General features: G+C 40.3%; 3 protein-coding genes across 3 annotated transcripts; all 3 read right to left on the bottom strand. All coding sequences in view use genetic code 11, as the record gives it.

Annotated features, from left to right (window-relative positions):
* Window positions 1–3658: 3658 nt before the first annotated feature.
* On the bottom strand, window positions 3659–5234 carry EGR_10807 (hypothetical protein; the record flags this gene model as incomplete). Its single annotated transcript, XM_024500056.1, has 3 exons — window positions 3659–3838; window positions 5075–5132; window positions 5176–5234. The coding sequence occupies 3 exons, from the start codon at window positions 5232–5234 to the stop codon at window positions 3659–3661; spliced, it is 297 nt and encodes a 98-aa protein (XP_024345528.1).
* Window positions 5235–9399: 4165 nt separating this feature from the next.
* On the bottom strand, window positions 9400–14482 carry EGR_10806 (hypothetical protein; the record flags this gene model as incomplete). Its single annotated transcript, XM_024500055.1, has 7 exons — window positions 9400–9498; window positions 9558–9597; window positions 9689–9845; window positions 10327–10557; window positions 13471–13609; window positions 13650–13673; window positions 14279–14482. The coding sequence occupies 7 exons, from the start codon at window positions 14480–14482 to the stop codon at window positions 9400–9402; spliced, it is 894 nt and encodes a 297-aa protein (XP_024345527.1).
* Window positions 14483–15562: 1080 nt separating this feature from the next.
* EGR_10805 (hypothetical protein) lies at window positions 15563–18015 on the bottom strand (the record flags this gene model as incomplete). The annotated part of the gene is made up of 3 exons (XM_024500054.1): window positions 15563–15666; window positions 17568–17783; window positions 17940–18015. 3 exons carry the CDS (start codon window positions 18013–18015, stop codon window positions 15563–15565), a joined length of 396 nt encoding a protein of 131 aa, XP_024345526.1.
* Between the last annotated feature and the right edge of the window lie 1370 nt (window positions 18016–19385).

The raw sequence follows: 19385 nt of genomic DNA, 5'->3' as shown, positions 1-19385 counted from the left end.
CTTCACACCCCCTAAGCTGCACACACCTTCCCCATTCCCGGATTTCTAGCTCAGTTTATCTCCCTCCATCATTGTCATCTCACATCTCCTTTTCTCACCCTAGAATTTAAATTATCCTTATTATGAAGACCAATTTTTTGACTCCTTTGTTGCTTTCCCCGATAACAGTCAAATTGCTACTTCATCCCTTAGAATATGGTGCAATAGCGATTTGTTTTTTAATCCAACTGTTGGTTTTACTTTATGTCTCAGCGGGGTCATGTGGGAGGCCACTTCACTACCATCAATGGTATGGGTAAGAGGACGGTGGGCAGCAGATGAATTTCATTTGCCTCAGTGCCTGCTAATTCGAAGATCAACATCAAAGTAGGTGGTAGACCATATATTTGCCAATCATGTTTCTGGATATAATTGAACATTTTCAGCGTCTTGCTAACGTCAATTCCGTATGCAGTGAATGAGGTTTTTTGGAAGAGGAATGAAACTGCGATTGTTTCAGGGGTAAATGAACCTTTAGCAAGGACGGCTTACGCAATCATCGCGAATAGTCAGCCCATCGATATCCAAAAGCGTTTTCTTAAATTCTCAATTTTAGGCAAAGAATTACCTGAATTTGTGTCACGATGTGACTGTATGCAGCGTTTGATTCACAATGTGATACTCTACACCTCGAATCGCCGATACTAGTTGTTTTGCATCGCTAATGTAATGTTGTAATTATTGCTTTATAAATAAGCATCGGATAGCATAATTAATTGTGACTAAAATGCATTCGCAAAGGCTGCAGGATCCCATTTTCTACACCATGATTTAGTAATTCTAGGTCATATTTTTTCAACCGGCATCGTAAATGCGATTTTGCCTTCGAAGAGCGTGTGGACGCTGAGGCTACGTGAAAGTATCAGCGCTACAATTCAACGCCTCATCCCATTGTAACGGGATGTCGTGACCACCATCCCTCACCTCATTGGCTGCAATGCTAGGGTGGGCAATTTTGGGCATCAACATCACTGCCTGGACGATGGTGAGCCCAGACGAATCTCACCTCATCCATGCGGGAAATTGAGTCGGCACAGACTAAGGCGTAACTTGCTGTAGGACTTTGTTAGCTAAATATTACATTAACTGGTTAAATGGTTTAATATATTTTGGTAATGCACTCCACTTTATATATGCCTCATGCACTCAATCGGGAAGTAGTTTATAATTTCATTTTATGCAGTTGCACTAGTTTTTTTGCATTACGAAAGGAAGAGGACATTTAAAGACCACAGAACAGCAATACGCATGAAATGGATTTGACGAAGCAGATCACTTAGAGCACTTTGGTAAAGCCATAATTGCAAAATTAGGCAGTCACTAAAGAATTCATTCCTGCAGTTAATTCTTTCATCGCAATTCCCGATGGAACTTGTAGGTGTTTCCTACGGGGTGTAATCGGCCTGTACAGCCGTGCCTGTCGTACTATCTCTTCTTCCTGATGTGTGACAGGCGGAAGTTTTCCATGTGATACTGAAAGTTTGTCATATCCCTTCTTTCAGCTATAATACGTCCTCTGGAACATTGTAGATTGCCACTTCCATGTGTGGTAAGAAGCCATCGGTTGGTGCTCTCATCTTACGACATGTGAGTCGCCTGAACGGTAAAAAGCTGGTTGTTGTATGAACTGTCCTGTACGCATGAAGGCACCGTCCATGACTCAGCTCCCAGCCTTCGGGTTGTGCATCCCTAGTGAAATCCTTCAGTAGTCAAATCAGAGTGCGATTCGTTCTTCCCACCTGTCCATCACCTTGCGGATGCTCAGGTGTCGGTATGCGTCTTGAAAACTCCGAAGGTCTTGCATGGTTCAACAAGGAGTCATCTTTCGAAATTAGCGCCTTGATCGTGTTGACTAAGCAGTCGATTGAAGAAAACCGAACCAACTGTTTTAGCATCTTATGTCTTCATCAACTCTACCTCAGCTTCTTCCATGAAGTAGTCCACCGTAATCAAAATATACCGGTTTCCTCTCTTGATGGGCGTTAGGGGAGGCGTGACAACAATACCTACCTTTTACCCCAGGGACCCTGTGAGCATAATTTGAGGTTGTGCGATCGCTGTTGGGTGGAACCTAGTGAGGTTGCTGCAAGTGACGCAGGCTCGGTGGAAATCAAGTACATCTGGGGTGAACGAAGGCCACTGGTATCCTTTGCCCCAGCTGTCCACCATCTTATCCACGTGGCCCAGTTGCTCGTGTAGGTTCTGGAGAGTTGTTTGTACCAATGATCCTGGTGAAACTACTAGAAGGAGTTTTGACGTTTATCTTACCACGCTTGATGGCGTGAAGCCTTAACTCTTCCTTCAACTGACTTTTTATGTAGCTGACGAATAGCACATTATTTTCCACCTCCGCGACAGGTGCCCCAAAGGTCAATTCAAAGCGAAGTTTTGAAGTTTGCACTAGTATCATATAACAGCGAAGTAGACGTATACTTAACAGGGCTTTAGTTTAGGGCTAAATTAGGATTAGTCAGTTCATTTCCCTTCCTGAACAAATAACGCACTGGATGTGGAATTATTGCTACCAGGAAACTGCGTACTCTTATATGTGATATCCGTGACCTTGATTGTCCTCGACGCTAATCTGCAGATTTGTCAATTTGAAAATATGATCGGCAATTTAAAGTTTCAGGACGTGATGGTCCTGTGCATTTTTACTTAGATCTTATTTAATTTAGAGCACCACCTTTTCACTGTGCAATGCTTTCATCTATTCTATTTTATCTGATACTCTGGTAGAAACAAGTGAATTGCGAATTCCTACTTTAGTTTACATGCGACTTATCCTTCCTCCAAACCCTCTCATCTTATTGGATTCAGAATGAGTATAATTTTATGCAGTTGAAGCCAACTTTAAGTTCTTCCCAGTCCTTTGGCTTGGTTTAGAAATGTTTTCAGATGAATGCTTTATCTTTGCTAAAGTGAGCCATAACAATTATCTTGCATTTTGGGAAACTCACACGCTTGATTGCGTATATCCAATGCACATCCCGATCAAATGCAATTCTGAGTCAAGAAATGGAACTTGTTTTACTACTGAGACTGGGGTTGCGACTAGAATTAATCTACTCGTGCATAAGGCGGACATGTCTCAGAAAATTGCCGTAAAAAGTCCCGTGTCACCTAGGTGATCTGACGGAGAATTCAAGCAGCTCATACGCTTTCATGTTATAAGGGTATATTTCAAAATGTACTCCTGTGTTATGAAAGCGATTTTTTTTAGTAAACTTTCCAATACAGTACAAGAGAGTGAGAATGAGAGAGAGATAGTCACAAATGCATTTTTCACTAACTTCTGAACAGCTATACTACTTTCCATTGGAAAAGGTCTTGATTTCCCTACCACCACAAACCATTCATGCATCGTGCAATGATCGGCGCTGTGTTGAAGCCTTTTCGCCACGTCTTCATCCCATCTCAACTTTATTTGCGTCATTGTTTCATGTTTACTTCCGTGCCATATTTTTGCCGCGGAATATCAAGGAGCATTAATTTTAAACAGCTTGTTGCGAAAATATCATGATAGTTGCAGTTGATGCATTTACGGCTTTTCGGGTGGATGAATAAATGGCATTTCATCAGCACGGAGGGGCATGCCATGAAGTCGGGCTCAATTTCATTACATCTCAATTTTTATCGCGATTAATGTTTCCAATTGTTGATGTAAATCCACAGACTTGATTATGTCAGAGTGTATGACTTCTTTAAATTTCTTTCGAGAAAACTCCCTTTTTTTCGTTAACCACATGCGTATCTGCTTGGCTTTGTAGGTGTGTGTGTGTGTGTACATGAGAATAATCTACATTAAGTACATCATTTGAAACCCTTGCTCCAGTATTTACCCAAATTTGGAGCACATTGGAAGATCACTCACTGGAATGCGTAGATGTGCTCGCGATTTACCAAAAGCCAGTGAAACTTGTACGCTGAGACGAAATTGCAACTACCGAGTTGCATCTTAGCGAGGAGTAGCCCACTTCGGGATGCCCTACAAGCGCGTGCATGCAATCAGGGCAAAATTCTACAGTCTCCAGGCTTCAATCACACTGCTGAACTGGGCAAGAATTGCTGACGCCAACATCCCCATCACCACAATCGGAAAGCGTGGAAGGTGTAAGGAGGTGAAGGCACAGCCAGAGTACTCCCCACTGCAGTGTCAGGATGGAATTTATTCTCCCAACATCGTGATGAGCGAGCGCACGAGAAAAAGTGCTCCATCAAGTTTGCATGTGTTTATCATCCCATTAACAATCAATGGGTACCCACTAATACGTGCTGCTCAAGAGTATCCCATAAACACGGATCCGCATGAATGACTGTGTGATGTGGATCTCCTCACCTTGTCAGGTGTTTAAACTGCAAAAGTGTCGGAGGGACTTATAATTTGTTTAAAGTTTATCAGTATTAGATAATGAACAATATCTTGACTCCATCTTTAATAAAAAGGGGTGAATAAATTGAGGGTATGATTTGTGTGCTACTTAAACTGATATATTCTCAGATATTACTCGTTAAATCTCATTCCATAAATTTGTGCACTTGGCTTTTTCAGATTCAGCGACGGATTTTTTGAGATTTCTAACCACTCACTGCTTGAGAGGGGTGGTCTATTTTGTCCCAGAAGGCGGGTGAGAGAGAATGATAAAGCAATTTTGACCACAAACCTGATTGATAGTGTTAATGAGTTGGATGTAGAAGGGGCAACGTCCCTCATGAGTCTGTGGGTAGTCTCGAAGGCCACCACTGGCAATGAACTCCATGACGTAAGTACTCTCCCGTCAGCCGTGTCAAAGCAGAAGCCAAGACAGCGCACGATACGCTAATGTGAGAGTTTGTGCATCACCTCTGCCTCCTTCCGGAAGGCCTGGTCGTTCGTGTTGTTGAGACCCCTCTTCACTGTCACACCCATGGCGTGTATACGATCCAGGTAGATCCCACCGAAGCTGACTCTTACCATTTCCTTCTCAAGCTTCACGTCTTCCTTAAAACTGAACAGCCGTGCTACTCTGTGTGGGTGCACCTCAATCCGACTTACCTTACTGTAGATGGATTTTGTTAAAGAAAAGAAGGTGTACTGGGAAATAAAAGGAACGCTAACATGACAGGTCCGTTTATGTCACCATTCTCACTCCTTACTAAAACACGTTGTGTAAATTATTCGCACCCATTTTGTTATTAAGTCTTGATAAACTCATCAAGTCGAAAGGCACGAACACTATGGGGGCACGCAGCCACTTGATACGATATGGTTGCATACATGTGCTCTATAGGGTGGCAGCAAATTTAAATAGGACTTGTAGTGATGGCTTTTGGAGAGGCAACTAGTATTTCCCACTTGACATCATTCATCTTACCTCGTAAAACGTCTTCATGCTGGAAAGGAGTGCCCAAAATGAAAAACTATATTTTTTACAAAGTACTACAAGGTACGTGCGAATAGGATGGTTCTCAAATGGCAAATTTCTATAATGGCCGTAAAAGAGTGGCGATGAAGCGTGGCACAACTATTTGTGTCTGTAAACTCTGTCAACATTAAATAAAGTAGGTAAGGGTCATTCTACTTCTGAGTTGCGAGGGCTACTGTAACTCAGGTAAATAAAGGTATGTAATCTAAAAGCACTGCCAAAACCTGATCCCCTCTTCATGGCAATTTATGAAATATGCACATCGCTAGCCAAAAATTGTCCTCTCTAACAAGAGGAAAAGGAAAGATAATGTGACATAGAATGCTTGTGTAGTCTTTGGTGTAACATGTCTTACGTTTCTCTCGCAAATCTAAGGTTTATACATTATCACTGTGCATAGCATTGTTAAACACTCCACTTTACTTAGCATTGAGATAAACCCAGTAACATTGCCCAGGATTGTTCTGATAGTAGTTTTACATTTCCGTTTTTAACCATAGCAATTTAAATTGGTAGTAAGTGGTCTGCAGGTAAAGAAAACTGGATATTTGGAAAAAGTTAGTAATTCCATGTTGTTTTTTTCGAAATAGGAATCAAAGTTATTGATACTGAATCCATTTGCCCGAACCTAAAAATGACAACATAGACATGGAAATAACCATCCCATAGTTTCCCCTTGGTGTAAGTACTATGCTTCAAGTTAAATGGATATATACATATGTGTACGGAAGTATTGAATTTGCATATTTTTAGCTTTAGAGTTTGTAAACTCACTCATTTGTGCATTTCAGTAACTCGCAGTACAATTTGGAGAGGTCGTAAAGAGTATTATTTTCCTAGGTTATTCGCCATTTTATTCACTGCTGGTGTATGGATGCATGTACTTTGTGTCAGTAGATATAAAAATTCACGAAAAAGATTAAGAAGGTAAATAAGCATTAGGTAATCCTTTTAACTCTCCAATCAACTCAAAGTTAAAAGGGTAACTTTGAGCAAAGTGCCTACTCCGCCTAGATAGAGATTATGGGGCCGGATTGGAATTAGGGCATGAGAAGCTTGCATTCTGCATTTACATGATCAGAGTCATGACGGGCTTCAAAAACATTAACAAAAAAACTGGTATATCCTCTTACCTTTTCAGAGGGATTATATTAGTAAGCAGTAGGCTAGAACGCCATCAAGTAGCAAAAATATGAAAAAGTGTGATATTGAAGCCAATAAGTTGAGCAAATACACAAGTCTCACAAAAAACCAACCAGCAAAAGGCATTAAATCGCTCATGTTGAAATCGCGGCAAAGGTCACCAACCCTAGAAACTGAACATTCGATTGATAAAAACTAGAAGAAACGTCTGTAAATAAACGAAATGGCATTAGAAAGCAATGTAATTTTTTTAATATCTAGGGCAGTGAATCACTTAGTGATGTATGCACATGCAATGGGGTGGTTGTTTAACTCGCAGTCTTGGCAAATGCGTGCTTTGGGCCTTCGCCGTTGTAACCTCGTCGGGTAGGCTATCCTCCGGACCAGGCCAGTAGCCTTAAGCTTCGGCGTACCAGATACATGTATACATGTATGCATTCTGCTCGAGTATTGTTTCTAATTTCGTCTTTGAGAGAGCCTCTAAAGCTTCTTTCATTCTACTGAATAACCCTCAAAATAAGGAAATAAAATAGTGGGATTTGTACCCTGATTGATGTTCATAGATAAAAATATCATTTGTATAATGCGAAAAATCCTTTTTAGGCAAAAAATGTGACTGGGTGGATTCCCTTGGTACGGAGAAATTATGCGAATGTCCAAAAGGAAAATTGATATTTTGGCTTTCACACATAATATGCCTGTGTAAATACACCCAAATGCATGTGCGTAAGCCACATAAAGTCATAGTTTTAATGTTGGGGAAACGATGAGAGGTGTTGCAAATAAACTTTTGTTTGGAGATGTTTGGTTAGTGGGGAATATAAGGCCAAAAGCTGTCTCCTGAAAATAGCGATGGAAAGCAGAATATTTTTAATCACCTTGTGATGATGAATGCACATTAATGCAGAATAGAAGTTTTCTGGTTCCACGAAAGACTAATTAAAACCACAAGGTAGTAACGTTGGGCTTGGCAAGGAAATTTACATTTGAGCTTACTACGTTCAGAGTTAGTGGCAAAGCAGATCCAACATCTACCAAGCAGATTTTCGTCCGCACGTAAAATGAGGTATCCATTTATATTTGAATAATTTGTCTAGAGGAAAGTGTACCAGTTAAAGCACCATTGATCCTCATTTCTTAGTACATCAACCATGCCATTTCGCCCTTATTTGAATTTGTTCCTCTATTCTGTCACTTCATTGCTTAAAGCCGTTATCACTTCGCCTGTTTAATTTTATCTGCTTTCTACTTTCACGGATTCTGCCTCTACTTCCGCCATTACTTATGGCCCTTCCGTACCAAAGTCGCTATTTATTCACTCCGCTTTTTCCTCACTTGCCACCCTACTTCATCTTTACTATCTGCTTCATAATTTTCATTCAATTTTCAAAGAATTTCCTTCCCTGCTACTGATTCTGTTTCTCTCCACGTCCAATAATTCAATTTCCGCATACTATTCCACATCATATTCCATTCCCATCCACCATTTGCTCCTTCTTCTCCTTCCTCAAAGTCGCAGCCCCGTCGTTAGCATTTTTTGTACTATAAGGTCCTCATCTTCTTATTCTTGTAATCCCACTGATCTACGTTTCCTTCCTTACAAACTACTTAATTTCTCCTTTGCTTCCATCATTCTCCTTCCTCTGGTACTTCTATTCCAATTGCCCAGTTATGTTATCCGTGTATTTGTGCTAAATATACTTCCCCGCTCCTTGTCTGTTCTCTTTCTATCTTCAATTTTTTGTCTGTTTTACCCCAAATTTTCTTCAAACTGTCCTCATTCACCTTTTCTCCTGCCTTATTTGTCCACAAAATCTCAAAGTACGGCGTCTTCCGGTGCACGCCTTTACTGCACCGAATGCTGAGAGGATCATCCAACGTGGAAGGTGCCAACAGAGCATTTCATTTATGCCATGCCTGGGTGGTTTCCTTCATTTACCATGCTCGCTTCCTGACGACTGGTTCCACTCATTCTTCATGTCTCTTAATTCACAGATATTTGGCGAAAACCTGTTTCGGTTAATAAGAAAGATAACGCTTTCGGCTGATATTCTTTGTTACTTCTTAATAAGACTTACTTTAGCTCACTGTGTTTTTGCTAAAATAATAACCCATTAAAAAATTATTGTTACATACAGTCTTTAAGTATCCTATGAAAAGCAATTTTTTTAATTTACTATTGCTTAGTTAATAAGGCGAGGGACACATTTATTCCTTTGGTACTTAAAAACAACTCCAAACTAATGGCAGAGGAACAACAGTCAAACATGGTTTATTGAGCGGTTGGGTTTTCTTTAAAAATAGAAATTATTTTTAAGACATAAGTAAATTATTTTTGGTTGACCATGCTTTGGTTCCCTCCAGCTAAATGCTTTCACTTACCTTTCGTGGACAATTACACAGGGATATTATTTGTAAGCAAATATATGTTCAAGTTGGGCTTTTTGAACTGCATGCAGGTCATTGTGATTTAGGCAGTGTTAGATGTATAGACTACCACCTGTCTTTTTAAATAGACCCACAACTATAACGAAGAAGTCTTATTATTTGTTCAAAAAGGCATCTGGGCCCTCTAAATGGAGTCATGCAGACATATTTCTGACTGCGGATTGTATCACCCGAGCTCTTAGCGTAGAGATATCCGACGTGAAAGAGTTGTGGATAAAATCCTTCTTTAAATGTACGTTCGAATGCAAACAAGTGATTCATTTGTCGACATGTCGTTTCAATTTGCATGTTAGAATTCCATCATTTGCTCCTTAACTGTTAAATAATTTGAAATCTCACTGATGGTAATGTGTAATGTAATATGCTACCAGAATGAATAATTTGTGAGAAAAAGACAGTTTAAGAGAAATGAATTTTTATCAGGTTTATTCCCATTTAAAAAGAACATGTGTTTTTCAAAAAGCTAAAATTCTTTGTAGGTTTAAATCGAATGGCAGATGGAATCCTTACCTATTCCCTAACCTTAGGCATCGATGTTCCGTTTTGCAATTTCCACCGACTTCTTTAAATGCAATGCAGCGATTTGGCAGTTTGTACAACTGTGTTTGAACTACCCGGGCACTTAGGTTCCCACAGATTAAAGTTAACCTCACACAAACACACTTTTTCCAAATTCTAAACAATTAGTACATTTGTAGTAAATGTAGTAGGTAAGTAAATGCTTCCCTGGAAAACTACTGTTTTCATGTTCAATTTGATTTAGATTCGACCGTAATGTCGCTAACAAGTACAGTTTACAGCTTCCTATTCCTTCATTTTAAGAACATTAAAACCTTAATTATTTTAAAATTGTAGAAAACAAAGCTGTATTATTTTGCTCGCCAAATCCTTTCGCGTCTTTCGGTTTCCTTATTTTAGTCAAATCATCTATGGACATAGAAGTTTCTATTTTATTTGCCTTATTTAACTATCCTTTCCCTCAAATGCAGGGTATATACCTCAATTTGGATTGGCATTCGCTAGGCTAGCGTGTATTTTAGGAATCCACTTTTACTCGGCATTTTGTGTCACAGATGTGTTAGAATTCCAAGTTTGATTGGTCCTGCCACCACACTCAAATGATCTTTCATTCCAAATAATACGACGTCATGTATAGAGAGGATAGGAACGCTAAAATACTTGAAGGAGAAGTATGCGGAGTTCCACTTTTAATTAATGCAATTTAATGGTCACCCGAATTGTTAGGAAGTTATGAGATGTTGGTGCTTCTTGTAGGTAACCGACACCTGACCTTTAGCATCGCCTTTTTCAATCCGTCTAGAAGGTTCGCGCAAAGCTGCCTGCTGTTGTAGCGCAAGTGGGGACTCATCGCATGCAAAGCGTAATGAAACTTGGAAACATCCACTATCTGAACAATTCCACTCTCTTCGTATTGGGTGACTACGCGGAATTCTAATAGCGCGATGAAGTATCCACGATTGTATGGTTTGCTGATTAAAAAAATGAGAATGAAAAGGAAAGCCTAAAGACATGTGAATTTGAAAGATGTAAATGATGATAATAATAAGATAACTCACGGGAACTGGAAGGCCTCCGTCCGTCTAAAAAGAAAGCCCAAATTTCTCGCCTCAACAGTGCAGGCAACTGGCAATTTGTCGTCGTAGCATTGCACAAACCAGTAAGCTTCTGTGCTATTCCCACGCCAAAATTCATTCTTGAAAATTGACTTTAACGCCATCAGGTGAAAAGCTTGTCTGATTAGGTAAGTAGTGATTTCCGATTTATCTAAATAGTAGTCTGCCGCATTTCCTGGGCAAGTGCCTAAAATGTCAAAACTTCATGTTGAAATAGAGATTGACCTTTGGTGGTATGATGCATTAACCAGTAACATTTTGCAAAGACATTTCATTGTTCTTCGCTATTTTCGGACTCTTTTTAGCAGGAGACTTGTCTTTGATTAGTTACTTTGGAATCCAGGGAACTCACTTATTGTCGGACCCCGAAACGAAAGGTCAAATACTATAGGCGCCTCCGTTTGCCCGATCCCCAGTGCACAAAAGCATGAAAGCAGAACCACAATTGCGTGGCTTAACAAGCATCTCATTACCTTTAAACGCAATGCTTGGAAGCCTGTATGTGTTAAAAGGTGTGCTTTTTATATTCACACGGCCATCGAATGAGTCAAGTAATTAAATGTTTGTGATTTTGCATGTTGGTACATTTACTGTTCACCAACAAAGATCGCGCATCTTGGTACAATGTAAGCAATCCAAGCAAATCAAATGTGCGATTAAACAAATAGAATGACGATCTCCCATAGCTACAATAATCACATCCAGGCAAGCTATCTTCGACTTTATAATGACTAAATTGGTTTGGAGGGCATTTCACCACCTATGTAGTTCCTTTATTGTGCCTTCCTTCTAGTCAGGGTTTTGGATCCCGCAATCCGAAAGAAGGTAAGAGGCGGACATGTGTGCATAATGATAATGTAGGGATTATAAAAACGGTCAAAGTATTACCGAGGAGGAATCGGAGTTTGTCTCTTGTGGAGGGATCGAAGACGCCATCGCAGAGGCCAACTGTCGTCCAACAGGCGCATTCTGCCAAAAAATTGCATTCCATAAAAGCGAAATCTACCAAAGGTGTTTTGCACTGTTAAATATTAACAGTAAATGTACCTTCCAACAAAACTTTATTTTGGAATTCTGTCGGAGCTGGATAAAGTTATGATTGCTTTTTGGATTCTGCGCTGTTTAAAAACAAATTCTCATTCAAGCTTGTAAAGATGTTAAATAGAACAAAATTCATTTTTTCATTTTATTGATGCCCATTTCATACGGTAGTAGCTCCACCTTTAAATACGTGAAGTGAGGACACTGGCAGGGACTCAATGCAAGCGTCTTATTTACAAGGACACTGAATTAGTTGGCTTGTGCTTCGCTTTAAGAATTATCAAATCGTTGAATACCTTGTGGAATACTTGTTTGTTGAAATAAAGACTACCGCCTTCTGTAATCCTCTCCTAATGGTACACAATTTCTGCTTAGAATTCCACTTTTGTGCAGTAGAAAGCCCTACCTTGGCCACATCTCATTCCATGTTACCTCATGCCCACGATGTCTATCCGTTTAGCAGGCCATCGTATAGTGTTGATGCCAAAAAGTGGTGGTAATTGTTAGCGCCTTGGAGGGCAAGACTTGAGGATTACAGAGGATGTGGTGCATCAGCATCTTTTCCTTCATCCCTTGCTAATTTGCACCTCCAGTTCATCTTAGGTGGGTAGATTATGGTCATAATTGTTTGGTTTTCTCAAGGAAATTTGCTGCAAGAGACTCGTTTAAATTGTACTGTATAGTCCTGTTGCGATGAGGCGATCCGTGCCTTGGACGCGTAGGATGAGCAATGAGATGGAGGATAGTTTGGAGATGACAGTGAAATATTTTCCCACTAAACCTTTACTATAATATCAAAGTTATGGTGAGAATGTAAGAGCCAGTAGTGCTAGAAGATAAATGTCATCAGCTCATGTACCGCTTATGCCATTCACATGCTCACTGTTTTCCACGATTTTACTGTCCCTTTAATGTGGGCGGTAATCCGTTGCTTACCCATCCAAATAGGGTGTTACTACAAGTTGTTTCCGGTATTTTGAGCACAAAAGCTGTGGTAATAATGACACGCATTTCTTCGTTGTGAAGAATAGGCAATGGTTCCGGACCAACTTTGACGTAAGACACCTTTGGACTTTATAATAAGCGCTTATAAACTTGAAGGAATACCCTATTATGGCATTAATTGGATACCTCCATTTATTATGGCGTAGAGACCAAAACATACTTAGAATACCCATTTTGCAAAAAAGTGACACCACAGCACTTTCTTGGACTAATTACCATGGCACTCTGACAGTTTGCCAAAATTTGCGTATAATAACGCAGGCACTTTACTCACCGCAGACATTATTCAACGGCATAGTCTTCTAGCCACGCCGATAGCTTCTGCGTCTCTCTTCTACATCAGTAGTAGTTGTTCTGATACACTAATGTGAATTCTTTCCAACCTGGGCGAGACTCAGGGTGCTGCATTAGCGTTGGGCATAATTTTAAGACCCATGTAGAGATCCTTTTAGAAGCAGAATTAAAAAATCGTCCGAATTTCCTAGGTGTTTTATGAATTCTGGGTTCCAGCTCATAACATATTCATTGCGACAGAATGCATTTGCCGAAAGGAGGCTTATCATTAATGGGCGCACAATATGCAGGACAGTAAAGGGGTTTTGCAAATTTAATTCTCCGGCTGATGCTGGCACAAGCAAAACGGGGTATGTAATAGCGGAAATGCCACAATACTCACCTACCCCATACTACTGTCACCACACTTTGTCTTTGGATATAGTGTGCCTTATAAAAAGTGTGTAACTGGTGTGGTTTACTGATGGGCATTATTCCATTGAAGTCTCGAGTACGCTGAGCACAACTACGTAAAAATGAAATAGTCATGGAACTCAAAATCACAATAGTTTTTTTGAAAACTGTTGTGATCATTTTTCCAGAGTAAAAAGCTGCATTAAACTTTTATCGAGTAGAAGATGAATATCAACGCTTACTTAACATTTCTTCGAAATCCAGCTTGTACCTGTGTAAAATTTGGTAATGTGAAGTAAAGGACTGTAAACTGCACAGCATCTAATCACGAAAAACGGTCACTTCTAGCCATCTGTCAGGTCTCGAGCTGCCTATGCAAGTACCGGTGAAAGACTTCAAACGAAAATTATTGAAGCACAGTGGGATTAGAGGTGTTTTCTGCATTCCTGGGTTATCGGCCTTTTACCCCATTTCATCCCCTTTCTCGTCAAGATCGGTGTTTGTCGTTCTGCTTGTAAAAATACATAGTACAAAATAGAATTTAGCATTATGCCGCCGAGTTTCGTGTTTAACTTGGTACAGCTTAAGCCTGCTTGAGCTCATAATTCCCGCTTAAGAGTAAATGAAATATGAAATAAGTAATTCAAGCAAGACTCATTTATTTTATGTGCCTTCAACTAAATTGTAGAAAAATAACCAAAAATAGTGAAAGAAAAGAAATTTAGTACCTGTTAAGCAGTAACTTTAATGGGGAATTAAATGGAATGGATTTGCTGATTAGTTTGCACAAAATGAATTAGTTTAAGCATAATTCATGATTTTTCCATTAAAATACTAAAATAATTATAGCAGGAATTAGCCTCAACTTGCAGTAACACTCATAAATTGGAATGTGGATTGACCTCTTAGAGTTTTTATATAAACAGTTGGAATTTGCGTCAAAGTAGTCCTTAATAGCCACAAATATCTAGACAGGGTGTTGCTGCTCCGTTTGTCCACACTTTGCATAAATGCATTCCGTATGTGGAATGTGCCCTTGGAATGTGACCTTTTATCCCAAAACCTTATTTTCATTTGCATTTGTGTTAATCATAAGGTAAATTGATCTGACAAACTGTAAAACTTCTTTGAAATCACAGGTGGTAAAAGTTGAGCACTTTTGCTGAAATTACTTGATTCTTTCAAGGGACTAATTTTGTACAGCGCCGAGAATAATTAATTCACTGAAATGGTGGCTGAAAAAGCAGGAAGGGTTTAGTGATTCATGCATGTGTACTTCTTCTGTAGTTTGGAATATGATCTTCAAAATACTCAAGTCTTAATAATTACTTCGATTTGCACACTAATTTCACTGCACAGATGTCATAGCTGCCAAAAGGCTATTTTTAACATGCGATTATCTTTTCCAAAGTAAAAAGTCATAGTGTCAAGGCAAAAAACGTATCTCTGACGTGCAGGTGGGCCCAGAGTCTACTACCGTATCCCAGTGGCCACGTTTTTGAGCTGAAGTACCATGGGGGAACCTCGAATCCGCACCCAAGCAAGACGTAAAGGCATCCAAATATTCTTAGGTGTGCAGCAGAGTCCCGAGTCCTTGCCGAAGCAGTAAGAGGTTACGACAGCATTGCTGAGTGTATTTGACCGCCATGCCGCCATGTGGTAGCACAGCCAGTGGAGAATGAATCGCCGGCGTAATCAAACACAGCGTTAAACCATCAAAGCACTACATAATAATGCTGTATTGCTCTTATTTAACGGTAAAGTGCCCATAATTACATTCTCGTGCTGAGCCTAATTGTGCATTTAGATTGTAATGCTTCTACCCTCTAGCTCCAAAGACTAGCAACTGCGGCTGAAAGGTCTGTGGAGCGGTGCTGATGCGGAATGAGGGTTAGTTATTACGATCGGTGGACGTTGTAGCGTATGCAGAGTAAAATATTTTGGCCACTTGGATTGTAAAAGTGATTTCGATAAGTTTGTTTCCCAAGTATAACCAATCTCACATTTTTTAAACAATTGGATGGTGACAATACACTTAAATGTAGCCAAGTGCCAAGTTCACGGGACCTTGTCCCGTGAGCAAGGAAACGTCTCCGGATAATTTACTCATTTTAGAACGCCACACGTTGGCTGCTGCAACTAAATCCAAATAAATGGTTCCTACATACGGATTTCAGGGCACAATCTGAAAAATTTGAATTTTGGAACGTAAAGTGAAACAGGAAATGAAGTATCCTGTATTTCTGCTAAACAATATCTCTTTCCTAGAACACTTCAATTATATTCAAAGCTTTCATCATGCATGAAATAAAACATTGAAATTTTTTATGTGTGCTAAGTTAATTGATCATCTGCTCATCCAATTCGTACAAAATTAATAGTTTTAATTCACGTGGTTTCACGGTAGATCATACAATTTCCAGAAATTATTGCCCAATATGAAATGAGGAAACAAGGTATCTTCCTCCTTATGATAGAGAAGTGCTTTAAGGCTGCATGAACAATATGCCTGAAACTCTCCAAATCAGTGCTGATTACCAGTGAGGACGGGTGTCTTCGCAACAGAGAAGAGGTAAGAACCTTTCCTTGAATCAAATCATATCTTGTTTTGGCAGATATATGACTACTATACAATTCAAATCAATCTACCAAAGTTGCAAAATATGTTTACTTTTGCATGGGTATCAGACATCTCGCTCAGTGGACGTGCAAACAGCGGAGACTTTCAGCTCCGAGACGAAAAATATACCGCTAAATAGAACACCGAATCACCATATTAAGTGGTGATTGATTGACAGAAGTGGCCCACTCTATCCCAGGAAAGACCTTGGATGGCGAGCAAGCAAGCATGCACAGCTTTATACAATGAAATGATCAAAGGAAACTTTTTAACTTGTTTAATATACTTACAACGTTTCTTCCCTTGTAACCAAACAGTCCGGACTCAATGATCTGTAAGTTTACCTCAATATTCAGCTGTTCCTCAACATGAGTTCATCCGAGGCGAAGAAAAGGTGGCATCTGTCTCCAGGAGTGAGAGTAAATTCAAGTGGTTCGGAATAGTGGGTAACATCCTGATCACCTATCCCCACGTTTCCGAGGCAGCAGTTATTCTTTCGCGCCTTTCATAAGAGCCGTAATTATTTGACCTTTGCACTGCCGAGTGCGCATTCTATCACTCACAAACGTGGCAAGTCCACTAGGATTCCGAGTAGGTAATCATTTCCTCTTATTTATACCCTTTTGATAAGATCTGCTTATCGTAGTCGACGAACTAAATTTCACCAGTAATCACCAAAAATATGTGCTGATAGGATAATAATGCGCTGCGTATTGAATAATCCGCAAATCTTGAATAACCAGACACAGTAGCATGCAACACTTTGTTCCCACCAGCAAACACAGCGATCTTTAAATCTGCTTCACTTTCGTTTCTATTCCGTCACCACCCAGTTCTCATCAGGTGGTCGTACAAAAGGAAGGCAGGGTGGTATTGGCCACTCGTAGTAAAGGTGAATCCGAGTGGTTTTGAAGGTGAGGTCGCGGATAAGGTGGCATTCTCCTCCCCATTCGCAGGTTGCAGGCGCAGTGGTTGCTCCTGCACACCTTTTAGCTAAACGGTAATTCTTTGACCCTTGCACACGCAAGTGTGCAAAACATCACTCAAAAAACAAACTGACTTAATTTTGAAATCTAACAGGAGAACAATTAATGACTACAAGGTACATCCGCCATTCGTTCATTGCCACTCAAGCGCGGATCCTCAACATTTTTTGCAGCTGCTAGGCCATGTATGAGAATGGCAGAGGCTCCCTCGCTTCTTCCCCCTCCTCCTCCTCCTTTCCTCATCAACCTCATCCACCTTCCCTCTTGTCTTCTTTTATGCCTCGTTTTCTTGCTACTGGGTACCGAAAAAGACCGATGTTGTCTGCAACGACGGCAGCTGTCAACATGCCCGCAGTGGTCAAAACCGGTGAAATTTTGCAAGATCTTGCTGTGTTGGAAACCAAGGGTAAGGATCGCTCACGCAATAGGTGTTCTTTTATCAATAAGAGCGAAGTTGAAGGACTAAAATCTCCGAGTTTAAGCTACCACGTCATGCGGATTACAAAATGAAGAGCAGAACATTTATTCAGACTTCCGAAATGAGGAAGCAGGTCCTTACCGCTGTTGTTGGCAAGATCCAGAGTATGTGAGGCATCCATTGCTTCTTCCCTTCTTTTGGAAGGGAATAGATAAAATGTGCGAAGCAGGAGAGAAGCGAGAGCAAACTGGTAAATCAGTTCGTCATCAGACACTATAAGTCGTGTGATTTTGGGGATTTTATTTACTGCTTGCATGTATTTGAGCATTACATGCTCTGCAGATGAAGAATCATAATCTGAACCAGCAAAGTGACAGAGGAAGCTGTCAGGAGTTTCGGTGTTGCGTCCCCTGTGACGCCTAATATTACCTCCTACTTGCATTCACCGCCATGATCTCACCGTCAGGTCATGCGAATGCAGTCGTATCAAAGCAAATTCGAAGGCCCAAATACCTTTAGCTACCAACATTTGAATGGCAAGTTCTGGCGATGTTGCAGCTCCATGAATTGGAACTTTACGTAGCGACATTCTACATAGACGCTGTGAGCCGTTTGTGCATAAGGTGCTGATATCGAAGTACTCGATTCTTGTTGCTTCGGCCTCTCCATAGGGTTATTCGAGTCAGGAACTCAAGTCAGCTCATAATCAGCTTATGACAGTAGAACATACTCATAGACATGACCACTACCTCCGAATCCATAGTTTGCACACTGTCATTCGGACAGTTGACAACTTCCTTATATTTACCACCTGTTTGTTGACACTTTTGTGTAATGGCACACATTATATGAAGATTACGGAACAATTAGCTTTAAATTCGTCATGACAATTTGTCCATGAGGGAAATGCTAACCATCTATTTTGGTTTATTCAAACACTTCGGACGTCATTTCAAAGGTAGGTCCAATGAAATGTCAAGACTGCAGTCATTTTCTCGGACTAACAGAAGCCGACCGTTGATTAGACTATTTGCATCTCCATTCTGCAATAAGAGAGTAAGCACAATTGCCTCATCACAGGCAATTGCCTGTTTCTCACTTGTGCAACGGCTAACAGGATCATCGCTTTCATTTCGCAAGGCACACTACTCACATCACCACTTTGGTTTACTAGAGTAATGGAGCAAAAATCTTTTTTACAATCATAGATCTGCAAGTAGAGGTCAAAACGCATTATTGGAAAGAAAGAAGCTCTTTTGCCTTTCGCGAACTAATCTCGAATACAAGACTACGTGAGTGGTGCGAATGTCTCGAATACCAAGAAAAAATCTTCACAACGAATTATTAATTCAGATTGCTGCAATTTTTATAACACGTAATATCACAATAAAGTGCAGTTAAACCAACACTTGACATCAGCTGTGGTTTGCAATACCACATCACCAGGTGCCACTAATACCGTCCGTGACCTATTGAGATCGTTGGGTCACCACCTTAATGGGAAAAGCAGTTAATTCTTCCGGAGACATGGATGGTCGTCAACTTTGTGCCATGCCATAATGAGCAAAGTAGCCAATGCTCTTAGAGAAGTAGCCAAGGCCCTTTTAGTAAAATTGACGTCCCGGCTATAATCACTGCTTTTCATTTATAAGCTCTAACCGAACCACTAACCCTCAGTACTGACTTATTTCGAACAATAAATCACCCTCATCCCTCAACACTAATATGAATTAACCCGCTTAGAAAGCGTTTATCAACATGATTGGAAAGTAGATTCATACAGTAAACATCTTCCGAGCCGAGAGGTACGAAGGATCCCCCACAAGGTTAATACGGTCGAAGGGGTGGTGCCCATATTCCTCCTCCAAAAATTTGGTCATTCTGGCAATGTAATCTTTACCTCCCCCATTAAAATAACTAGTCACGACATATCTATGTATGCATACAATATGCGTATGC

This window comes from Echinococcus granulosus (assembly GCF_000524195.1).
Source record: "Echinococcus granulosus chromosome Unknown EG_S00274, whole genome shotgun sequence".
Taxonomy (NCBI): Eukaryota; Metazoa; Platyhelminthes; class Cestoda; order Cyclophyllidea; family Taeniidae; genus Echinococcus; species Echinococcus granulosus.
Note: the sequence above shows the minus strand (reverse complement) of the source record. Positions and strands in the feature narration are given on the sequence as shown.